The 19,534-nt window shown below is 45.1% G+C and overlaps 1 protein-coding gene across 1 annotated transcript; it reads right to left on the bottom strand.

Annotated features, from left to right (window-relative positions):
- Positions 1 to 2,716: 2,716 nt before the first annotated feature.
- Positions 2,717 to 19,534, bottom strand: SLC51A (solute carrier family 51 subunit alpha). Its single transcript, XM_021692651.1, has 9 exons — positions 19,497 to 19,534; positions 18,793 to 18,887; positions 8,584 to 8,738; positions 7,600 to 7,673; positions 7,030 to 7,188; positions 6,344 to 6,455; positions 5,907 to 6,053; positions 3,672 to 3,777; positions 2,717 to 2,922 (listed from the first exon to the last, which is right to left on the bottom strand). Exons 1-9 carry the CDS (start codon positions 19,532 to 19,534, stop codon positions 2,717 to 2,719), a joined length of 1,092 nt encoding a protein of 363 aa, XP_021548326.1.

Here is a 19,534-nt window from a genome sequence, read left to right as displayed (position 1 = left end):
TTCGCTGAGGCTTGGGTAAGAAGGCTGGGGATAGGAGGAGGTTGAAGATGCTAAATAAGAAAAAATATGAAGCATTATGAGGTCAAGAGAACTTTTGACTTTTTCAGATTGCTGATAACCCAGCACCCGAGTTAGATTTTTCTTATTTTACTTGTGACCACACAACTGGTCAGGCAGCCTCTGGATATTCCACCTTCCACCCCCCCCACCCCCCCCCCCCCCCCCACCCCCCGCCCCAGATGGTTCTCCACAGTGCTTTTGTTTCTCCGGATTATCTTGATTTGTGGGTAGCTTTTGTTATTCTGGAGCTCATTGCTTTTTTGACCCTGTTCTAGATCTCTGTCTAAAATCTTTCCAAATCAATTATATTTTGCTGCTTTTTCTTTAATTCCCTAAAAGCCTTAGCTTCTACATTTTCTGTCAGCACACACTTTCACCAGAAGTTGAACTAATACAGGTAGGAAAAAAAGCTCCCTTAGCAATGTTTTTAACTAATGGTATTTTTTTTTAAAGCTTACCAATATAGGTATTTTTAAAGATTGTATTTTTCAAAATCATACAATGATTGTTCTTGTTTTCTCTCATAGAATAGATTGTCATGGGATAAAGAGTGGTCCCTAGCTTCTATTTTTCCAAATAAGTAGGATATGTTCTTAGGATTATACTATTAAGTGTTAATTTTCTTTAAAAGAAAGAAGAAAGATTTTCTGTCTGCCAAAGTTGTATGTTAATTCTCAGATTGGGATAGAAAACAAAAGTGCTAGGTTTAACACTAGGATGACTCAGGTTGTGTTCCTTTAGGTTTAAAGAGGGCTTTCCCACCCTTCTTAGGGGGGCACTGAGTGTTTTAAACACAGAGAGTTGATTGGTTGCTTTATATTGAGGATCTTGAAAAGAAAAGGGTGTGTGGGAAGAAACACTGGCCTTGATGTGAATGTTAGCCCCATCCCCAGTGCCATCATCCATAGGGCATTTTCCTCAATCCGTGTTCAGTACATTGTTTTCCTATGTGAGTGTTATTAATTTGTTCAGTTATTTTGGCCTTTGTCATTAGGCAAATAAAGGCAAAGTGGTTTTACCTAATGTTCCATTTGCTGTGTTTTTGACCTGGTATACATGTGTATAAGATGTTTTATGTATTTGGGACTTTTACCTATACCCTCAGCTCCTTTGGTTTTGCATCGTAATTTGTCTCCTCAAAATTGTTCCATGACCATATTATCAGGGAAATCCTTTTGCAGCTTTGCATAAAAGGCCCAAAAAGCCATTGTGCCTCTAAGGGAGGCTGATCCAGACCTATGAGGTCTAATGTCATCAGTGTCCTAATGACATCTTCAGAAGTCTGGTTTCCTTTGAGACTTTAGGTTTGTACTATTTTTGCCTGGTTGAGTTCCTTTTTTTTTTTTTTTTTAGTTGACATACAATGTTACATTAGTTTTAGGTGTACAACTTAGTGGTTTGACAAGTTTATACATTCTGCTATGCTCACCACAAGTATATCTACCATCTGTCCCATTACATTGCTATTACAATATCATTCACTGTATTCCTTTTTTTTTTTTTTTAAGATTTTATTTATTTATTTGAGAGAGTGAGAGCAGGTATGCATGGGCAGAGGGAGAGGGAGAGTCTTTTTTTTTTTTTTTAAAGATTTTATTTATTTATTTATTAGAGAGCGAGCGAGAGAGAAACAGCATGAGAGAGGAGAGGGTCAGAGGGAGAAGCAGGCTCCCCGCTGAGCCGGGAGCCCGATGTGGGACTCGATCCCAGGACCCTGGGATCATGACCTGAGCTGAAGGCAGTCGCTGAACCAACTGAGCCACCCAGGCGCCCAGGAGAGGGAGAGTCTTAAGCAGACTTTGCACTGAGCACTGAGCCCAACACAGGGCTTGATCTCATGACCCTGAGATCATGACCTGAGCCAAACTCAAGAGTCAGATGCCTAACCAACTGAGCCAGCCAGGACCCCTCATTGACTGTATTCCTTATGCTCTGCTTTTTATTCTTGTGACTAACTCATTCCACAACTGGAGGCCTGTATCTCCTACCCCTCTTCACCCATTTTGCCCAATCCCTCACCCCCTCTCCTCTGGCAACCATCAGTTCTCTGTATTTATAGCTCTGATTCTGCTTTTCATTTGTTTATTCATTTTCTTTTAGATTCCATTTATGAGTGGAATCATATGGTATTTGTCTTTCTCAGTCTGACTTATTTCACTTAGCATAATACCTTCTAGGTCCATCCCTGTTGTCTCGAATGGCATGGTCTCAGCATTTTTTATGGCTGTGTAATATTCCATTGTATATGTAAACCACATTTTCCTTATCCATTCTTCTGTTGATGGACACTTAGTTTGCTTCCATGTCTTGGTTATTCTAAATAATGCTGCAATAAACATAAGGGTTTGCCTGGTTGAGATTTACTCCTGTTCTTATAACAGGCAAACTACCATATACTTTCCCCTCTTTGATTGGCTTTGGGAAAATTTAGAGTGACCTTTCAATATAGAAGCTTCAAGGGCTAATAGTGTTACCCACAGAGGCAATGTACCCAGTTACAGAATTTTAAACTCTATCCTGTTTATTATAAAACTTAAAATACCTTCTCCAGGCAAGATCCAAAATAATTGCATCCTATTCCATAATTCTCCTTCATCCCCTATATTCAAATGTAATCTATCAGCTTGTGCTAAAAATGGAATCCATCCCCATTTGGTCAAGGTTGAGGGACAGTGAGGAGATCTTGTGCCTGTTTAATGTATACAGTGTCTCTTTCAATGTCCACCTTGGACTTTGAGGTCAAATCCAGGCCTGAGGAAGAAAAAGGTTCATATCCAACCTTGTTGTCTTTCCTTCGGTAGTACATGCGTGTCAGCACAGTCAGTAGAAAAGTCTCCAGTACGAGGAGGTGGCAATTCATCACTGCAGCATGGAGTGAAATATAATGTTAAGTTATGCCAAATTGTAGATGTGGTATCCCACCAGCAGCCCTGGCATATGAGTTTAGCAACACTTTCTCCAATTTGTCCTCAAACCAAGTCTAAAGATATTAAGTTGTCATAAGTAACGTAGCAGATTAATGGTAGAGCCAAAACCAGAACTTGACTCTCTACTTTCTGCAAACGGAGGCTAGCATTAAACCCCATTTCTTTTGTGTGTTTTATCATCATGACCTTCCTTCTTTTTCTTTTTTTTTTTTTTTCTGAGAGAGATCGAGCAGTGGGGAGGGGCAGAGTGAGAGAGAATCCCAAGCAGATTCCACGCTTAGCATGGAGCCTGATGTGGGGCTCGATCCCACAACCCTGAGATCATGACCTGAGCAGACATCAAGAGTCGGATGCACTTAACCGACTGAGCCACCCAGGCGCCCCCATCAGCATGACCTTCTGCTTTCAAACCACACTCATTCCTCTCCCAGAAGCTGAGGATCGAACCTGTAGCTTCCTAGGTTGGCCATCAGGGCTGGCCTCAAGCTGTGGGATTGCAGCTCTCCTCTGTGTGGTTGGAGAATCCACCATCTCCTTAAAACCCCACTAGGATTTCTCAGGAGATCCCTTTCTGAGTATTCTGAGCAGAAGCCAGGCTGGCCCAACCTCTCTTCCAAGGTCCTCTCTTCCCTGACCCTCCTTTTTCGCCCATTCTGGAATGAGAGAGGAACTCTCTGTGCTCACCTTGAGACCTGATTTTAGAGGAAAAGGGAGGTGAACAAGCAATCTGCCTGCTGTTGGCCAAGATTGAGAAGATGGATGGCTGCAGGGCAGTCAGGATGAGGAGAACCTGCAGAACAAAAGAGAAGGAAGGGCAGGAGGGGCCCAGCACCCGCGGCATTGAGGCCAATAGGCCCACTGTTGTGCTTGACCTTCCACAGTGCATTCAACTGGCCTTTCGATCTGTGCACTTACAGAGGGCTAAAACTCACTTAAGTAAAGTTTTGTGGAGTTTTAATCTTTAGGCAAATTACAATCTTGTCTTCTACCCAATATTTTACGATAATCTGTGACAAGAAACAAGAACTGATTGGGGGTCCATGTTTATATCCCTGTCTCAGCCATGGCTACTAATGAGCACTCAGTGGATGAACAGGGTGGATGGTTAGAGAAGACTATTTCCATCTGGCTCAAGGACCTGAGATTCCCTGCTCTTAGAATGAGGGGCAATTGGCCATGAAGGAAGGCGCCCCTTGAAAAATCTCTACTGTGCCAGGGCGTGGGCGGAAGGGGGAAAAGGGGAATTAATGTTCAATAGGTACAGAGTTTCTGTGTGGAAGGCGAAAAAATTCTGGAAATGGATGGTGGTGATGATTGCACAACAATGTGAATGCACTTACTGCCACTGAACTGTACACTTAAAAATAAATTGGTAAATTTTATGTATATTTTGATACAACAAGAAAAAAAAAAGAAAAAAAATCTCTGTCCAGAGGCTCCAGCAACACCATTTGTCTTAGTACTTGTCCTCCCTGAGCACACTTTTCTGAAGCATCAGCCTCTTCAAGGCAGACTCAGCATGTCCAGGTGTCCCCACAATAGTCCCGGGCAAGCTCGGCAGTCACAGGGTTTTTAGCCTGTGGCAAGACCCTAAGTACTTCTGGGGCCCAGATCCTTTCTGCCCTTTCAGTCCCTGACTCAGTTCAGGCTCTTCTGGCCTCTCTCTTCTTCAATTCTACCTACTATATGCCCAGAAATCCACATTTCGGAAGCATCTGCTTAGATCAACTGAGAATTTATGTGAAAGCACACTGTTAACTATAAAGCAGTCACGAAGCTGTGGGAGTAGGAGAAGGGCCTAGCTAGGAGACAGAAAGAATGGAGAGAGAAGGAAAACAAGATTGGACTAGAAATCATTGCATTTGCTTTAGAGAATGGAAAGGGTCAAAGTGAAAAATGTGCCTTGTGGAGAACTTTCAGAAGAGGTGTGCAGGCAGCATGATGAGAAGAAGGAATGTGGATTTGAGAGTCAGACAGATCTAGGTTTAAATTCTAGTCCCATACCTATGTGCCTTCGAGCAAGCCCGATGACGTCTCTGGGCCTCATCTGTACAATAGAAATAATAATGACTCCTAAGATTATTGTGAAAATTTAGATGTAATGTATGAAAAATCTTGTGGTCAAGGTAGTTCATAACTATGATAATGCTGATGTGGTCAAGGTAGTTCATAACTATGATAATGCTTATGCTCCTGGTGGTGATGAATTATAGAGCTTTAGAAAGTGTAGGGTAGAAAAGAAAAGAAAAAAGCAAAGGTAGAAGAATTTAAGGTTGATAATACACATTCTAGGAGTTGAAGTGCATCCCCTAAAACGATATGTTAAAGTCCTAACCCCCAGTACTTCAGAATGTGATCTTATTTGGAAACAGCATCATTGTTTTGATTAACTCATTAGGTGTCATGAGTTAAGATGACATCATGCTGGAGGAGAGTGGATCCTTATTCCCATATACTGTTGTCCTTATAAGAAGAGGAAAAGAGACACAAGACACATGACACATGCCATGTCATGGTGGAGGCAAAATCTGTGATGCAGCTGCCAGCCGGGGAGTGCTGGCCAACCACCAGAAGTTAGGAAGAGGCAAGGAAGAATTCTCCCCTATAGGTTTCAGGGGGAGCATGGCCTGGTCGACACCTTGATTTTGAACTTCCAGCCTCCAGAACTGTGAGCAAAGAAATTTCTGTTGTTTTAAGCCACCCAGTTTGTGATCCTTTGTGAGGGCAGCACTAGGAAGCTATTACAGCACAGAAAAACAAAAGCTGGGAAGGGGCAGGAATCGTTTTCTAAAGCTCACAGGAAACCTAGGCTTAAGAAGGTTTCCAGACCCACTTTTGGTCTTTATTAGTCTCATCTCCTAACCCCAGTTACTGGTAGCTCTAATATTAACCATCTTTTCTCTCCCAGGGTGTAGTTACCTGAAAGAGGGCAAATTTGGCTCCTATATTCTGCTCGCCCAGGTGCATCTTGGCTTGACGGAAAATGATGGCCAGGGTCCAGAGAGCCAACAGGGTGGACACACCGAGGAGAGTGTTGACCCACAGAGCTATGCTCTCTTCAGAAATCTGGTGGCAGATCAGAAAGTAGTCAGTGAGGGAGGCAAGGTTTTTCTCCTCCTTTTATTTCTCTTCTTCCATGGTGGGAAAGGTAATAAAAAAGGCCCAAAGCTTTGGCCTATTCCACTCTCCTCTCCCCACCAGGGTCTCCAAGCCTCTACTTTTCCACGGCCACACTGTTACTGGGGCTACCCTGTCTGTGGGGCCCTGTTGCAGGGGATGTTGGCTCCAGCTCTTCCTTCTAGAGCTCAGAGGTACAAGTGAGTCTTGGACTTTGCTGCCCCTTATTCCTGGCTTACGTCTGCTGGGTCATAGATGCCATCTGGGATGAGAAACAGGCCCACCAGGCTCAGTGTTATCTTGAAGAAGGCATACTGGAATGGGCCCAACATCAGCAGCTGAAGCTTCTTCCTGAAGGAAGAAGAGGGTTAGGAACATGACCCCACAGACTGCCTACCTCAAGAACACCTTCCAGCTCCCTCACTGGGCTCCTGAGCTGAAGCTCAGCTGCCATAACAGACACCAAAATGGCTCAATGGATGGGGACATAGGAAGAAGCCAGAATGTTGAGAGCATTGGAAACCCTCTTCTTGTCTCCCACTCACCCCCAGACCAGAATGCTGCCTTTTGGGCTGCCTTTTGGGCAAGAACTATGTTGACCCCAACCTCATTAACCAAAATGGACACAAGGGACAAGTAAGTAGCCCAAAGTCCACTTTGCTCCATGTGGCTAAAGTTTGTAGGCAGCAGTGAGCTTAAGTGATGGAAATTGGAGTTCTCCTTCCTCTGCTCTCCTCACCCCTGAGTGGGTGCCCAGTGTGTGGGTGGTGGCTGTGGGATGCCCACCCTTTCATCACTGGCTTTGTTCCATAGCAGCCTGGTTCCAAGAGACTTGAAGCAGGGCTGAGAGAGCCAGAGAGGCTCCTGGGAGAGTGCAGGAAGAGGCCAACCTGTTCCTCGAGGGAGCCTCTCCCTCCCAGCTTACCTGGTGAGCATGAATGGGGGGCAGCAGGGGCAGCAGCAGCAGCAGGGGCCTGTGTGGACCATCATCGGAGTGTCCTTCAGTGTCCTCATTAGTGCCTCCTTCCCACCAAAGCCTTCCACTATGACCCTCATCAGCAGGTAAAAGCATACCGCATAAAACCTGGAGTGGGAGCAGAGGTGGGCCTCACAGAGGGGGAGGTGGCAGCCAGCTGAGGGGATACCAGACTCAAGGGGTGCACAGAGGTGGGGCTCACTGAGGGGGTCACAGTAGGGACCAGGCATTCAGAATGTGTGACCCAGCAAGAGGGAGAGACAGGACAGGGTCCAGGGGCTGAGGATGAGAGGAATTGGGGCCTGTAGGAACAAAATGATTGACTAAGGATGAACAGAACCAGAAGTTCAAGAGACCTGATTAGCACACGTTGAAAGGGGGCTAGATTCATGATGAATTAGTTTGCAGGGATTTATGGAAGGGATATGGGATAAAAGAAGATGTGGACTCTGGAGTCCTGGGCGAGTGGGGAGCAAAAGGGTACCCAGCTCAGAGCTGGGGGTGGGGCAGGACACTCACGAGGTTATGGCCATTTCCACGAGCATGAGGGAACGAGGGATCCAGAGACCAAAACAGCAGAACACAGACACGACCTACTTGGAGAGGAGCAAGAAGCTGGTTGCAGTGAGAAGGGAGTCTTTGTGCTCTAACCCTGTCAAACCTTTTGTGGCAAGGGCTCAAGGAAGCAAAACCTGAACAACTGGGGTGTCATTACTGTAAGTGGTCGGCTGGAAAAAATAACTAATTAATTTTTAAAAAATCAACTAATTTTAAAAGTTTTTTTTAAATTCGGTGGTCAGTTCCTTCTGTATCTAGGGTTGGAGACAGCAGGTCCCCTTAAGTCCGGAGCTCTTTTCCTATATCCCTGGAGTAGTGTAGGTAAGTTCATCCTTAGGAGGAACTGGGTCAAGATCCAACCCTTCCTTTTCAACATCACATGTTACTAGAGCATCTCTGATGATTTGAGATGGCCCAAGCAGGTGTCCTCTGCTAGAAAAGGACCTCAAGGGCTCCATTCTCCACCCCAGACACACACACAGACCTTATAAGGAAATGGAAGTCCAGTCTTATGGCCTGGGAGCAAGCCAGAGACCTATATAATGTTTGTGAGAGTGAGTTAAAAAGGTCTACAATGTAAGGGTAGAGCTGAGTATGTCCCCATGGAAAAAAAATTCTTTCCCGCTTTCCCCTCTGAGGAACCACTGCTTTCCTGTATAGGAAGGAAGCTTGCTTTTAACAGTAATACTGTGGCAGGAAGTAATGAGTGGGGCTGCTGGTGGGCTGAGCAGTTTCTGCAGCTGTCACTTGGCTCTAAGAATTCAAACTCCCTGTCCCACTGCCTATTAGCCTTCCAAGCATGGGGTCCTGACTGCAAACGGAAATCCCATTACAGCCCCCCCAGGCAACACTTTGCTGACTTGAATTGCTGAGTTTAGAGGAATTCTCAAAATGGTTCCTGTCTCTTGTTTAGTCCCTCCCAAATGGCAGCTACAAGGCCCTTACCGTGGGTGCAGAGCTGCTCCAGAGCAGGGTCCTCCTCTTGATGGGGCACCGGGTGTTCTTGTACAGGTAGACAGCATCCTCCAGGAAGATGATGACAGAGCCCAGGGCAAACAAGGTCATAATGACTGTAAGGGCAATTTCCGTAGGGCCCAGTGCTAAAGTGGAAAGAGAGGGCAGACTCTCCTGAGCTGAAGTCTAGGACCGAGGGGCAGAAGATGTGGGCTTCTTCATTTGGATCTAAATTGCTTTACCATATCTAGAATTACCTGGTCTAGGCCCCCACCCATGCAGAAGAATGGCATTTTCTTAGAATATCCAACATGTGGCTAAAAGTAGTCATTCTTCTGCATGGATGAAAGACTAAACCAGATAATTCTAGGAATGGTAAGGCTTACCTCAACCAGGATATAGACACCAAACAAGTTTTTACTTAATTAGCAAAAATTTTGAATTAGGAGGTTGGCTGTGCCTGGTCAACTTTATTACTTTCCAGTGAAAGGTGTCATGCTAGCAGACGTGGACCAATTAACATTATAATTAAAGCAGAATGTAATTAATGGTATACTTTAGGGCTGTTTAAATTTGATTTCAAAAATTATGTCATGAAACTGGGACATTAAGAAGGGATTTTTTTTTTAAGATTTTATTTATTTATTTGACACAGAGAGAGAGACAGAGAGAGAGAGCACAAGCAGCTGGAGTGGCAGGCAGAGGGAGAGGGAGAAGCAGGCTCCAGGAGAAGCAGGCTCCCTGAGGAGCAGGGTGCCCAATGCGGGGCTCAATCCCAGGACTCTGGGATCATGACCTGAGCCGAAGGCAGTCGCTTAACCAACTGAGCCACCCAGGCGCCCCAGGAAGGGATTTTAACAGAAGAGAAATGGATACACATAAAGACTCCAAAGACATTTGACTCATGTTGGCCTCATAATTAGTCTTAAATTAAGTGTGGTTCAGTAGCTTTCTTTAGTGTTTATTGCAATCATTTAAGTAGTTGTTAAAAACTAGCTGTCCAGGTCCTACCCTCAGAGATGCTCCTTCAAAATCTTTGTGAAGAATGTGTAATATTTTTAAAAAACTTATTAGCACTCAATTAAAGAAACAAAAAAATTATTAACACACCCACACATATATGGTCATCTGATTTATCACAAAGACTCCACTACAATTTATGGCGAAAAGGATGTTTTATTCAAGAAAGGTTCTGGGTTAATCGGATATCCTTTGGTGTATAAAAAAGAACATTGACCCCTCCTTCACATCATCCAAAAACACCTAAATGTGAAAGTTAAAACAATAAAGTTTTTAGAGGAAAACAGAGAAGTATATCTTCATGACTTTGAGATGGGCAAAGATCTTTTAAAATAGGACACAAAAGCATGACCCATAACTTTAAAAATTGATAAATTGGACTTTCTTAAAATGAAATATTTTCATTGGTCAAAAGAAACCATTAAGAGAGTGAAAAGACAAGCTCAGACTGAGAGAAGATATTTGAAATACAGATATCCAACATAAGACCAGTATCCATCCATATATAAAGAATTCCTATTGGTCAGAAAAAGACAACACGATTTTTAAAAATGAAAAAAAAAGGGGCGCCTGGGTGGCTCAGTCGTTAAGCGTCTGCCTTCGGTTCAGGTCATGATCCCAGGGTCCTGGGATCAGCCCCGCATTGGGCTCCCTGCTCAGCGGGAAGCCTGTTTCTCCCTCTCCCACTCCCCCTGCTTGTGTTCCTGCTCTCGCTATCTCTCTCTGTCAAATAAATAAATAAAATCTTTTTTTAAAAAAACGGAAAAAAAGACCTAACCAGTTACTTTACAGAAGAAGATACGTAAATGTTTATGAAGCATAAAAGGTGCTAAATATCAACAGTCATCAGGGCAACACAGATGTGAGATGCCATTACATACCCACCAAAAGGGCTAAAATTAAAAGGACTGATGATTCCAAGTGCTGATGAGGATAAGGGGAAAATGGAATTCATTTATTTCAGCTGGGAGGGGCACAACCATTTTGGAAAACAGTTTGGTAGTATGTATTAAAGCTAAACATACACCTACCCTATGACACGGAAATTCCACTCCTGGATACATATTCAATAGAAATGAGTGCTTATAAACACTGAAAATATGCTCAGAGCAGCATTATTCATAATGGCCCAAACTGGAAACAGCTCATATGTATCCAACAAGAATACAGATAAATACAGTTGACTCTTGAACAACCCAGGAGTTAGGGGCTCCAACCCCTGCACAGTTCAAAATCTGTGCATAATTTTTGACTGCCTCCAAACTTAACTACTAATAGCCTATGGTTGACTGGAAGCCTTACTGATAACATGCTTAGTTGATTAACACGTTTTGTATGTTATATGTATTATGTTTTGTATTCTTACAATAAGGTAAACTAGAGAAAAGAAAATGTTATTAAGAAAATCATAAAGGTGGGCGCCTGGGTGGCTCAGTTGGTTAAGCAACTGCCTTCGGCTCAGGTCATGATCCTGGAGTCCCGGGATCGAGTCCCGCATCGGGCTCCCTGCTCGGCAGGGAGTCTGCTTCTCCCTCTGACCCTCCTCCCTCTCATGCTGTCTCTCATTCTCGCTCTCAAATAAAATAAAATCTTTAAAAAAAGAAAAAGAAAATCATAAAGGGGCACCTGGCCGGCTCAGTCGGTGGAGCATGTGACTTTTGATCTCGGGGTTGTAAGTTCAAGCCCCACGTTGGCTGTAGAGATTACTTAAAAATAAAATCTTTATTAAAAAAGGGAAAATCATAAGAGAAAATATATTTACAGTACCGTGCATATATTTATTGAAAAAAAATCCTCATATAGGTGGACCTGCACAGTTCAAACCCATGTTATTTTTTTTTAAGATTTTTTATTTTATTTATTTGACAGAGAGAGAGCACAAGCAGGGGGAGCAGCAGAGGGAGAGGGAGAAGCAGACTTGCCGCTGAGCAGGGAGCCTGACGTCAAGCTCGATCCCAGGTGCCCCAAACCCATGTTATTTAAAGGTCGACTGTAAATTGTGATATATTCCCACAATAGAATATACACACAATAAAAAAGAATAAACTACTGATACATGCAACAAAAGAGATTAATCTTAAAAACATAATGATGAGTGAAGGAAGCCAGATACAAGAGTATATATATACCGTTTGATTTTGTTTATATAAATTGAAAAATAGGGAAAAATGATCTGTAGAGGTGGTAGAGGTTAAAATAGTGCTCTCAGGAGGCATAGTAACTGGGGAGGGAGTACAAGAGACCCTACTGGTTACTTGAAATGTTCTATTTCTTGATCTAGGTGGTGGTTTCACAGATGTACACACCGGCAAAAATGCATCACAATATACACTTGAGATCATTACCTTTTACTGTATATAATTTATACTTAAAAAAAGGTCTCATGTCAACAAAGAAGATTGCAAAATTAGCCCAGTAAAATTATAACCATGTTTGGGAAGAGAAAGGTAGAAAAGAGTTGAAGGAAAGAATGGGACACGAATATCTTTCTTTATCTTATAAAGTGCAAAGTCAGGAAGTACTGCCTGTGGTTGGCACAATAAGAAATTATCTAAAGGGATAATAAATCTATAAAGATAACCAACTAAAAATATTGACATAATTGTAGGGAGAACGGAAAAAGGTCAGGGCTGAAAAAGAGAGAGTGCACACGAGTGGGGGGAGGGGCAGAGAGAGAGAAGAATCCCAAGCAGAATCCCCCCCCACCTCCACTGAGTGTGGACCCCCCCCAACCCCTCCCCCAGGGCTCAGTCTCACAACCCTGAGATCACAACCCCAAGATCATGACCTGACCCGAAATCAAGAATCCCATGCTCAATCAGCTGAGCCACCCAGCCGTCCCAATTCAGTAGATTTCTCAAAACCAGTGTCCGTTGTGGGAAGGCAGAGTCACTGCTAGAGGCTCTCTTGGCAGGATTTGCCCACCCCTGCTTGACCCTTGTCCTCACAGGCTCAGGGAGAGCTGAGAGTGAAAAGAGCCCTTTCAAAAGCCGTTCAAGGCCAGAGACTTTCCCAGTCTTCACTGTCTCGACTGCTCCCTCCTCTTTGAAAATCTGCCCCACCTTGACTCCCAGAACCACAGTCCCCGTCATGGCCTCTGACCCTAAGTCTCTGGCACTGATCCCTCATCCCCTCCCACGCCCTGTGTTCCCCATCTCAAACATTGCAGCTCCGGTCTTCTCTGTTTACTGAGGTCTAGGATTTCCCTACCACTCCTTCAGCCTCCCAATAACCATGCAAGCTGTGCTGCCTCCAGAACTTGGTGGTGCTTGGTTTCTGCCCTTTCAGCTTTTTTCCCTGAGCTCCCAGTGGCTGGCTTCTCCTCACTGAGTTCTCAGTTCAATGCCCCTCCTCAGCCAGGCTTCCTTGAGTGCCCTTGTGATGCTGCCCCCCCCATCTGCCTCCCACAGTGAGGCTATTTACATATTTATTTACTTGCCTATTTGGGGCTGCCTTCCCCCTCCCACCTTCCCCACCCTTGTAAACTCCTGGAAGGCAGAGACTTTGTCAAGCTTTGTTTGTTCTCTGTTGCATCTCCAAATGCGTGGAACAGTAACTGTGGCTATTTGTTGAATGAAAGAAATAACTCCATGAGAATTCCTATTGTCATCTCCATTTTATAGGCTTTTCCAGGAAACTAGGCTTAGAGAGTTAAGCACGTTGCCCATGGTCACACAGCCTGGAAGTTATGGGGCTGGGATTAAAACCCAGGGGTTTTGGGGCGCCTGGGTGGCTCAGTTGGTTAAGCGACTGCCTTCGGCTCAGGTCATGATCCTGGAGTCCCGGGATCGAGTCCCGGGATCGAGTCCCGCATCGAGTCCCGGGATCGAGTCCCGCATCGAGTCCCGGGATCGAGTCCCGCATCGAGTCCCGGGATCGAGTCCCGCATCGAGTCCCGCATCGAGTCCCGCATCGGGCTCCCTGCTCAGCGGGGAGTCTGCTTCTCTCTCTGAAACGCCCCCTCTCATGTGCTCTCTCTCAAATAAATAAATAAATCTTTAAAAAAACAAAAAAACAAAAAAAACCACCCAGGGGTTTCTGGCTGAGCCCACACTCTTAACCATTGCACACACTAACTCTTGGTGTGTGTTCCCATAGCAATGGGAGCGAATGTGAAGTGATATAAACCATGAAACCCAACCCTACAAAGTTGTTTAAGTTTATGAAGGTGGGTGGGGCAAATGTGACTGTTCAGTACAGACACACTTTTGCAATCTCTTGTAACTTCTGGCTTTGGCACTCTATATTCTCTCTCCAACTTGCAGTATCTATAGGCTCTTGTATCCACTGCCCCAGCACAAAAGCTGAGAGAGAAGATTCTCAGCATCCATAGCCTGACACTACTGCTCTCCATAAAACTCGTTTATCTTCTTTGAAGATTGTCCCTACCTTATTTTCCTGCATCTTAATAGATATCATGGGACAAAAGTGTTCTATGGCCAGAGGATTTTTGGAAATGCCTTAAAGTTAAACCTGTTTCTTCCCATACTCAAGTTTTTAATCTGATTTACACTAATTTCCTAGTGGAGGTTATAGAATATAGCTTTTACAAAACTTATTTTTCTATAGATTCTGTGTTCATGAGGCACTACTTAAGATTAGTATTCCAAGAAACACACTTTGGGAAATGCTTGTCTAACTGACCATTTTGAATTCAATTACACCTTTAGCAACTAGCAAATTTCCCACTGTGTCCACAATAGTAGTGAAGATAATTTTTTTTTAAATAATGAAAACAATATTAGAGCATTAAAATTTTGAAAGAGTATCTCCCATAATTCTAGTTAGTTCCTACCCAAAAGTTATTTTCGTTTTTGCATATTTGTCTTCATGGGAGTTAAGAGCGTAGGCTCTGGAGTCAGAGACACCTGAGTTCAAAGTAAAATCCCACTTACTGCTTGCTCTTGACCTTGGACAGGTTATTCATCCTCTCATTAACCTCTTAGCACAGCACCTGGCATGTAGTATTTGTTCAATAAAAAGTAGCTTTAAAAAACACCCTGGTTAAAGTGCATACCGATTGTATTACTGCAATTATACTCTAAGATTGCATACATTTTTGACTAGCATTTTATCACAGCCATCAAAAATGATTTTTATAATTATTTTTTAAATTACAAAAATTTCAAAAATAGAATAATAGAGCAAACAGGAATATATATACCCATAACCCATTTTTTTAAAAGATTTTATTTATTTATTTGAGAGAGAGAATGAGAGAGAGAGAGAGAGCATGGGAGAGGGGAGGGTCAGAGGGAGAAGCAGACTCCCTGCTGAGCAGGGAGCCCGATGCGGGACTCGATCCCGGGACTCCAGGATCATGACCTGAGCTGAAGGCAGTCGCTTAACCAACTGAGCCACCCAGGCGCCCCCCATAACCCATTTTAAAGAGTGTTACAATATTGCCAATTTTGCTTCAAAAATTATTTTTAGAAACATAAAACATTACAGATGTATTTCATGGCCCTTGTACATGCCTCCTGGATCATTTTCCCTTCCCCACCTCACCTCCCAGAGTTAACTACTGTTCTGACGTTGGTGTATATCTTTTTCACTTATGTTTTAATTTTTCACAATATAGGTACATACTCAACATACTATATTGCTTTGCGTTTTACAAAATCTACATAAATGGGGGCACCTAGGTGGCTCAGTCGGTTAAGCGGGTAAGTGTCTGCCTTAGGTTCAGGTCATGATCCTGGGTTGGAGCCTGAGGGCCCCCCTCTGACTTCTTGCTCTGGGGGGAGCCTGCTTCTCCCTCTGCCCCTCCCCCACTTGTGCTCGCTCGCTCTCTCTCTCTCTCTCTCACTCTGCTCTCTCTGTCTCTCAAGTAAATAAATAAAATCTTTTTTAAAAAAAACTACACAAATGGCACCATTCTGCAAAATGCTTTTCCCACCCAACATTGTTTTCTTGATATTATTTTCATTATGACAAACAAATGCTTCCATAAATATTCTTGGACGTGTCTGCTAAGCACATATGGGAGAGTTCTTTTATGTGGACACTTAAAATCAGAATTTCTGGGCTGGAGGAGATGAGAATCTGTCGTGCTGCAGCGAGCTGATCACTCTCCACAGTGGCTTTCCCAGTTAGACTCCCACCGGTGGTTCACGAGCCCTCTCTGTCACCTCAGATTCACTATAGGGAAATGTCATTGTTTCATTCACGGCTCCCTAATTCCTGAGTAGAGTATCTTTTTGTCCATTTATTGGTCATTTGGGTTTCTTCTGCGTGAACTGTCTGTTCACATATTTTACACTCTTTGTATTGGGTAATTTCTCTTATACTGACTTCTTATCCTTTGTTAGTTAGGCTTGAAAATATCTTCTCCCAGTCAGGGTGTGGTATTTAACATTGTTTATAGTGTCTTTAGTTGTATAAAAGTTTGCTTATGGAGTCAATCTTCCTGATCATTTGTGCTTTCTTGTGTTTTAAGAAATTATTCTCAGGCGCCTGGGTGGCTCAGTTGGTTGGGCGACTGCCTTCAGCTCAGGTCATGATCCTGGAGTCCCGGGATCGAGTCCTGCATCGGCGGGCTCCCTGCTCAGCGGGGAGTCTGCTTCTCCCTCTGACCCTCCCCCTCTCATGCTCTCTCTCTCTCTCTCATTCTCGCTCTCAAATAAATAAATAAAATCTTAAAAAAAAAAAGAAATTATTCTCCACTCCCAATCATAAAGATATCTTTCTATATTGTCTTTTGTCAAAACGTGTGCATTTTGCATTTAGGTATTTAAGCTGTCTGCATGGCCCTTCACGCTTTCACAGAAATGTTTGGATCAGTCCATTTAAAAAATCCTGTAGGGACTGTCATTGCAATCATATCACAGACATTTCAAAAACATGTTTAGTAGTTCTCCCCGAAGACCTCCTCTTTAAATGGCAGCCAACTTAAGGGGCAACAGTTTACAGATGGAGGAGGAAGGGTTTTGCCATATCCTCAGGGCAAAGCCTCTTCCAGGCTTTCCTGTTTCTGGGGGTCATCGCCTCTGCCCTCACCCCGTTCCCCAGGGTGGTGGTTGCGGGCTCTTTTGCCTTCACTTACCCCGTCTAGCTATTTACCGGGTAGCCCACTCTTTCTTCGACTTGCCTCTGTTCTCCAACCTCCCCTGTCTTTCCCTGACACCATTCTGGCTCAGACTCTTGATCCCCATGCTGGGCTGGGGCGATAACCTCCAATGCCTAGCCCTGCTTCTCAAGGCTCTTCTTCCCTGAAGTCCATCCTGTTTACTGATTAATGATTTTGCACTGTCCAGCCCCTCCCAGTCTCAGCTCCCTCACCGGCTCCTTCTGTCTGCAGGATAAAGTACAATTCCTCTGCCTGACACTCATCAGGCCCCACCTCACCTGCCCAGCCCTCTCGGTTGTCCCCTGCTTCTCCACCAGCAACCTGGAATCCTGCCTGATTAAGCTCCTCAGCATCCGGGGAACCTGCCTGCCCCTTCTGTCTGCATCCCCACCCCAGCAGCGCCCACCTCCTGCTCTCCACTCTCTAACATTCCCCCTGGGAATGAGGCAGTGGGCTGGACTACCAGACCCAGAACGGTCTCCCTACTTTGAAGATCCTTGGTGCTTCTATTTGCACATTCTTTCACAAAGCAATGTGAGATCGATTTTCACTGTGTAAGGCAGGGTTTCTCAATCTCAGCACTGTCAACACTTTGGCCAAGGTAACTCCTTGTCATGGGGGACTTTCCTTTGTATTCAGGGCAGCATCCCTGGCATCTCCACTAGATGCCACTGGTACCCTCTAGTTGTGGCCACTGAAGGTCTCTACTCATTGCCAGAAGTTCCTTGGGGGACCAAACTGCCTCTGGTCGGCAACTGCTAGTGTAAGGGAACACTTCTGCCACAAGCTGCACTCTGAACGAGAGGTTCCTCAAGCTGGATGTAGAGCTAGCTCCTGGCATGAACCCCAGAGTAGCTGCAAAGCCTCTCTGGACTCTCTGGCGGTTGTCATTCGCTCTGAAACCAGGCTGAACGTTGTCCAAGCACATGCCCATATCTGCCTCCTGATCCACACTGACTACATCCCGTTGGTCAGAAAGTCTACTCGATGAAGTGACAGTATCAGGAAGGAGCATGGGAAAAAACATTAAAGATACCATAGAGGGGGTGCCTGGGTGACTCAGTCGGTTAAACGTCTGCCTTGGGCTCAGGTTGTGATCCTGGGGTGGTGGGATTGAGCCCCACATGGGGCTCCCTGCTCAGTGGGGAGTCTGCTTCTCCCTCTCCCTCTGCCCCTCCCATCACGCTCATGCTCTCTCTCTCAAATGAATAAATAAAATCTTAAAAAAAAAAATACCATAGAGGGGCGCCTGGGTGGCTCAGTCGTTAAGCATCTGCCTTCGGCTCAGGTCATGATCCCAGGGTCCTGGGATCGAGCCCCACGTTAGTCTCTCTGCTCCGCGGGAAGCCTGCTTCTCCCTCTCCCACTCCCCCTGCTTGTGTTCCCTCTCTCGCTGTCTCTCTCTGTCAAAATAAATAAATAAAATCTTAAAAAAAAAAAGAAACATAACTTTATAAAAAAAAAATACCGTGGAGATACAGACTCCTCTTCATTAATATCTAAGAGGTGGTTAATCATGCCGTAGGAAAACAAGATAAAATACAGATAGGAGCCACATTTGCTAGAACAATGCTAGGATCATTTGGTTGTCATATAGGCGGCCAGGGAATAAACCGAGTCCCATCTTCTGCTCTGCACTTTCAAAAGCAATTCAGTATAAGATCTGATTGGCCAACATTGTCAGAATACTTCTACAGGCATGCCTACGTTTTAATGACCGCCCCTCTAGAATGATGTAGACCCTTTCCCAAAGAGGCTATTATGCAGGCCCCAAGGAGGACTCTTTGGGGCTTGGATCATACAGGCATCATCTTGAGTCCCTGGATGGCTCTAGGGTTTGAACAATGCTCCAGGCCAGTGTCCCCACCTTGCATGAGCTTTGAGGCTGGGATCTGTGGGAGGTCCAGCTTGCAGCTTTGTCTCCCTGGCTAGGCTGCCATGCCCCTCCTCTGGCCTCTTGGCTCCTTGAGGAGTTGCTCTTGTCCAAGGCCTTCACCATGACAGACACTCTCCAGGCTGGTCAGCTCAGGACCACCTCTGTCAGCTGTCCTGGCTTCCTGCTGGGATGCTCATTTCTCCTTCCAGTTCCCTGGGGAGGGCCCCTGACTCACCTCTCAGAAGCTGGGCTGCAGTGGGAGCGTGAGAGAAGCAGGCGGAGGGGATGCTGTAATTGGTTTTCAGTAACTCCAGAAGATCTGCGGTATACCTGTAGAGATACCAGCCCACGTTCAGAACTTGGGGACTTGGGGAGGTAAGGGAGGGGGGTACCAGAAGGAACACCAGTTATCTGACACTCCCTCAAACACTCCTGAGTTCAGGGAGCCTGTACATTTCCCCTCGAGGCCCCGATTCTTAGAGGAAATGGCAAATGAGCCCAGACTAGTGTGTAAGACAAGTGCCACCTAGGCCATAGGCAGGCTTGGCTTCGGTGCCCAAAGAGTCCACGGTTCCCTCTCTCCACTTCCACTGGGGCAGCAGGCCAGGCACTGACCAGAAAGAAAGAGCAGGGCCTCAGAGAAAGAGTGGGCCCTGAGCACCAGGGAGGGGTCCACAGCAGGTTGGGGCTCTGTGCCTGCCCCTCACAGCCCCCCGCTCTGAGATTTTTCTCTTCCCAGTTGAGGGGCAAAGCCAAGGCTCTGAAGGATCACACTCTGGCCCCCAGGACCTCAGGGCCAGCCAGACCATTATTCGTCTGCCTCGTTCTGTGTCCCGGGAGCCAAAGGCCCCGGGAGGGAGAAAGGGCCAGGCCAGTGTGATAGGGAACACCATTGCTCAGCAACTGGCTCTTGGCTCTGGGCCTGCCACCCTCACTCACCTGGGGTCAAGCTTTATCTGAGTCCTGTCTGGTTCCAT

The sequence above is a fragment of the Neomonachus schauinslandi genome, chromosome 1 (assembly GCF_002201575.2).
Source record: "Neomonachus schauinslandi chromosome 1, ASM220157v2, whole genome shotgun sequence".
Lineage (NCBI taxonomy): Eukaryota > Metazoa > Chordata > Mammalia > Carnivora > Phocidae > Neomonachus > Neomonachus schauinslandi.
The sequence above is the reverse complement of the archived record's forward strand: the minus strand, read 5'-3'. Positions and strand labels throughout refer to the sequence as shown.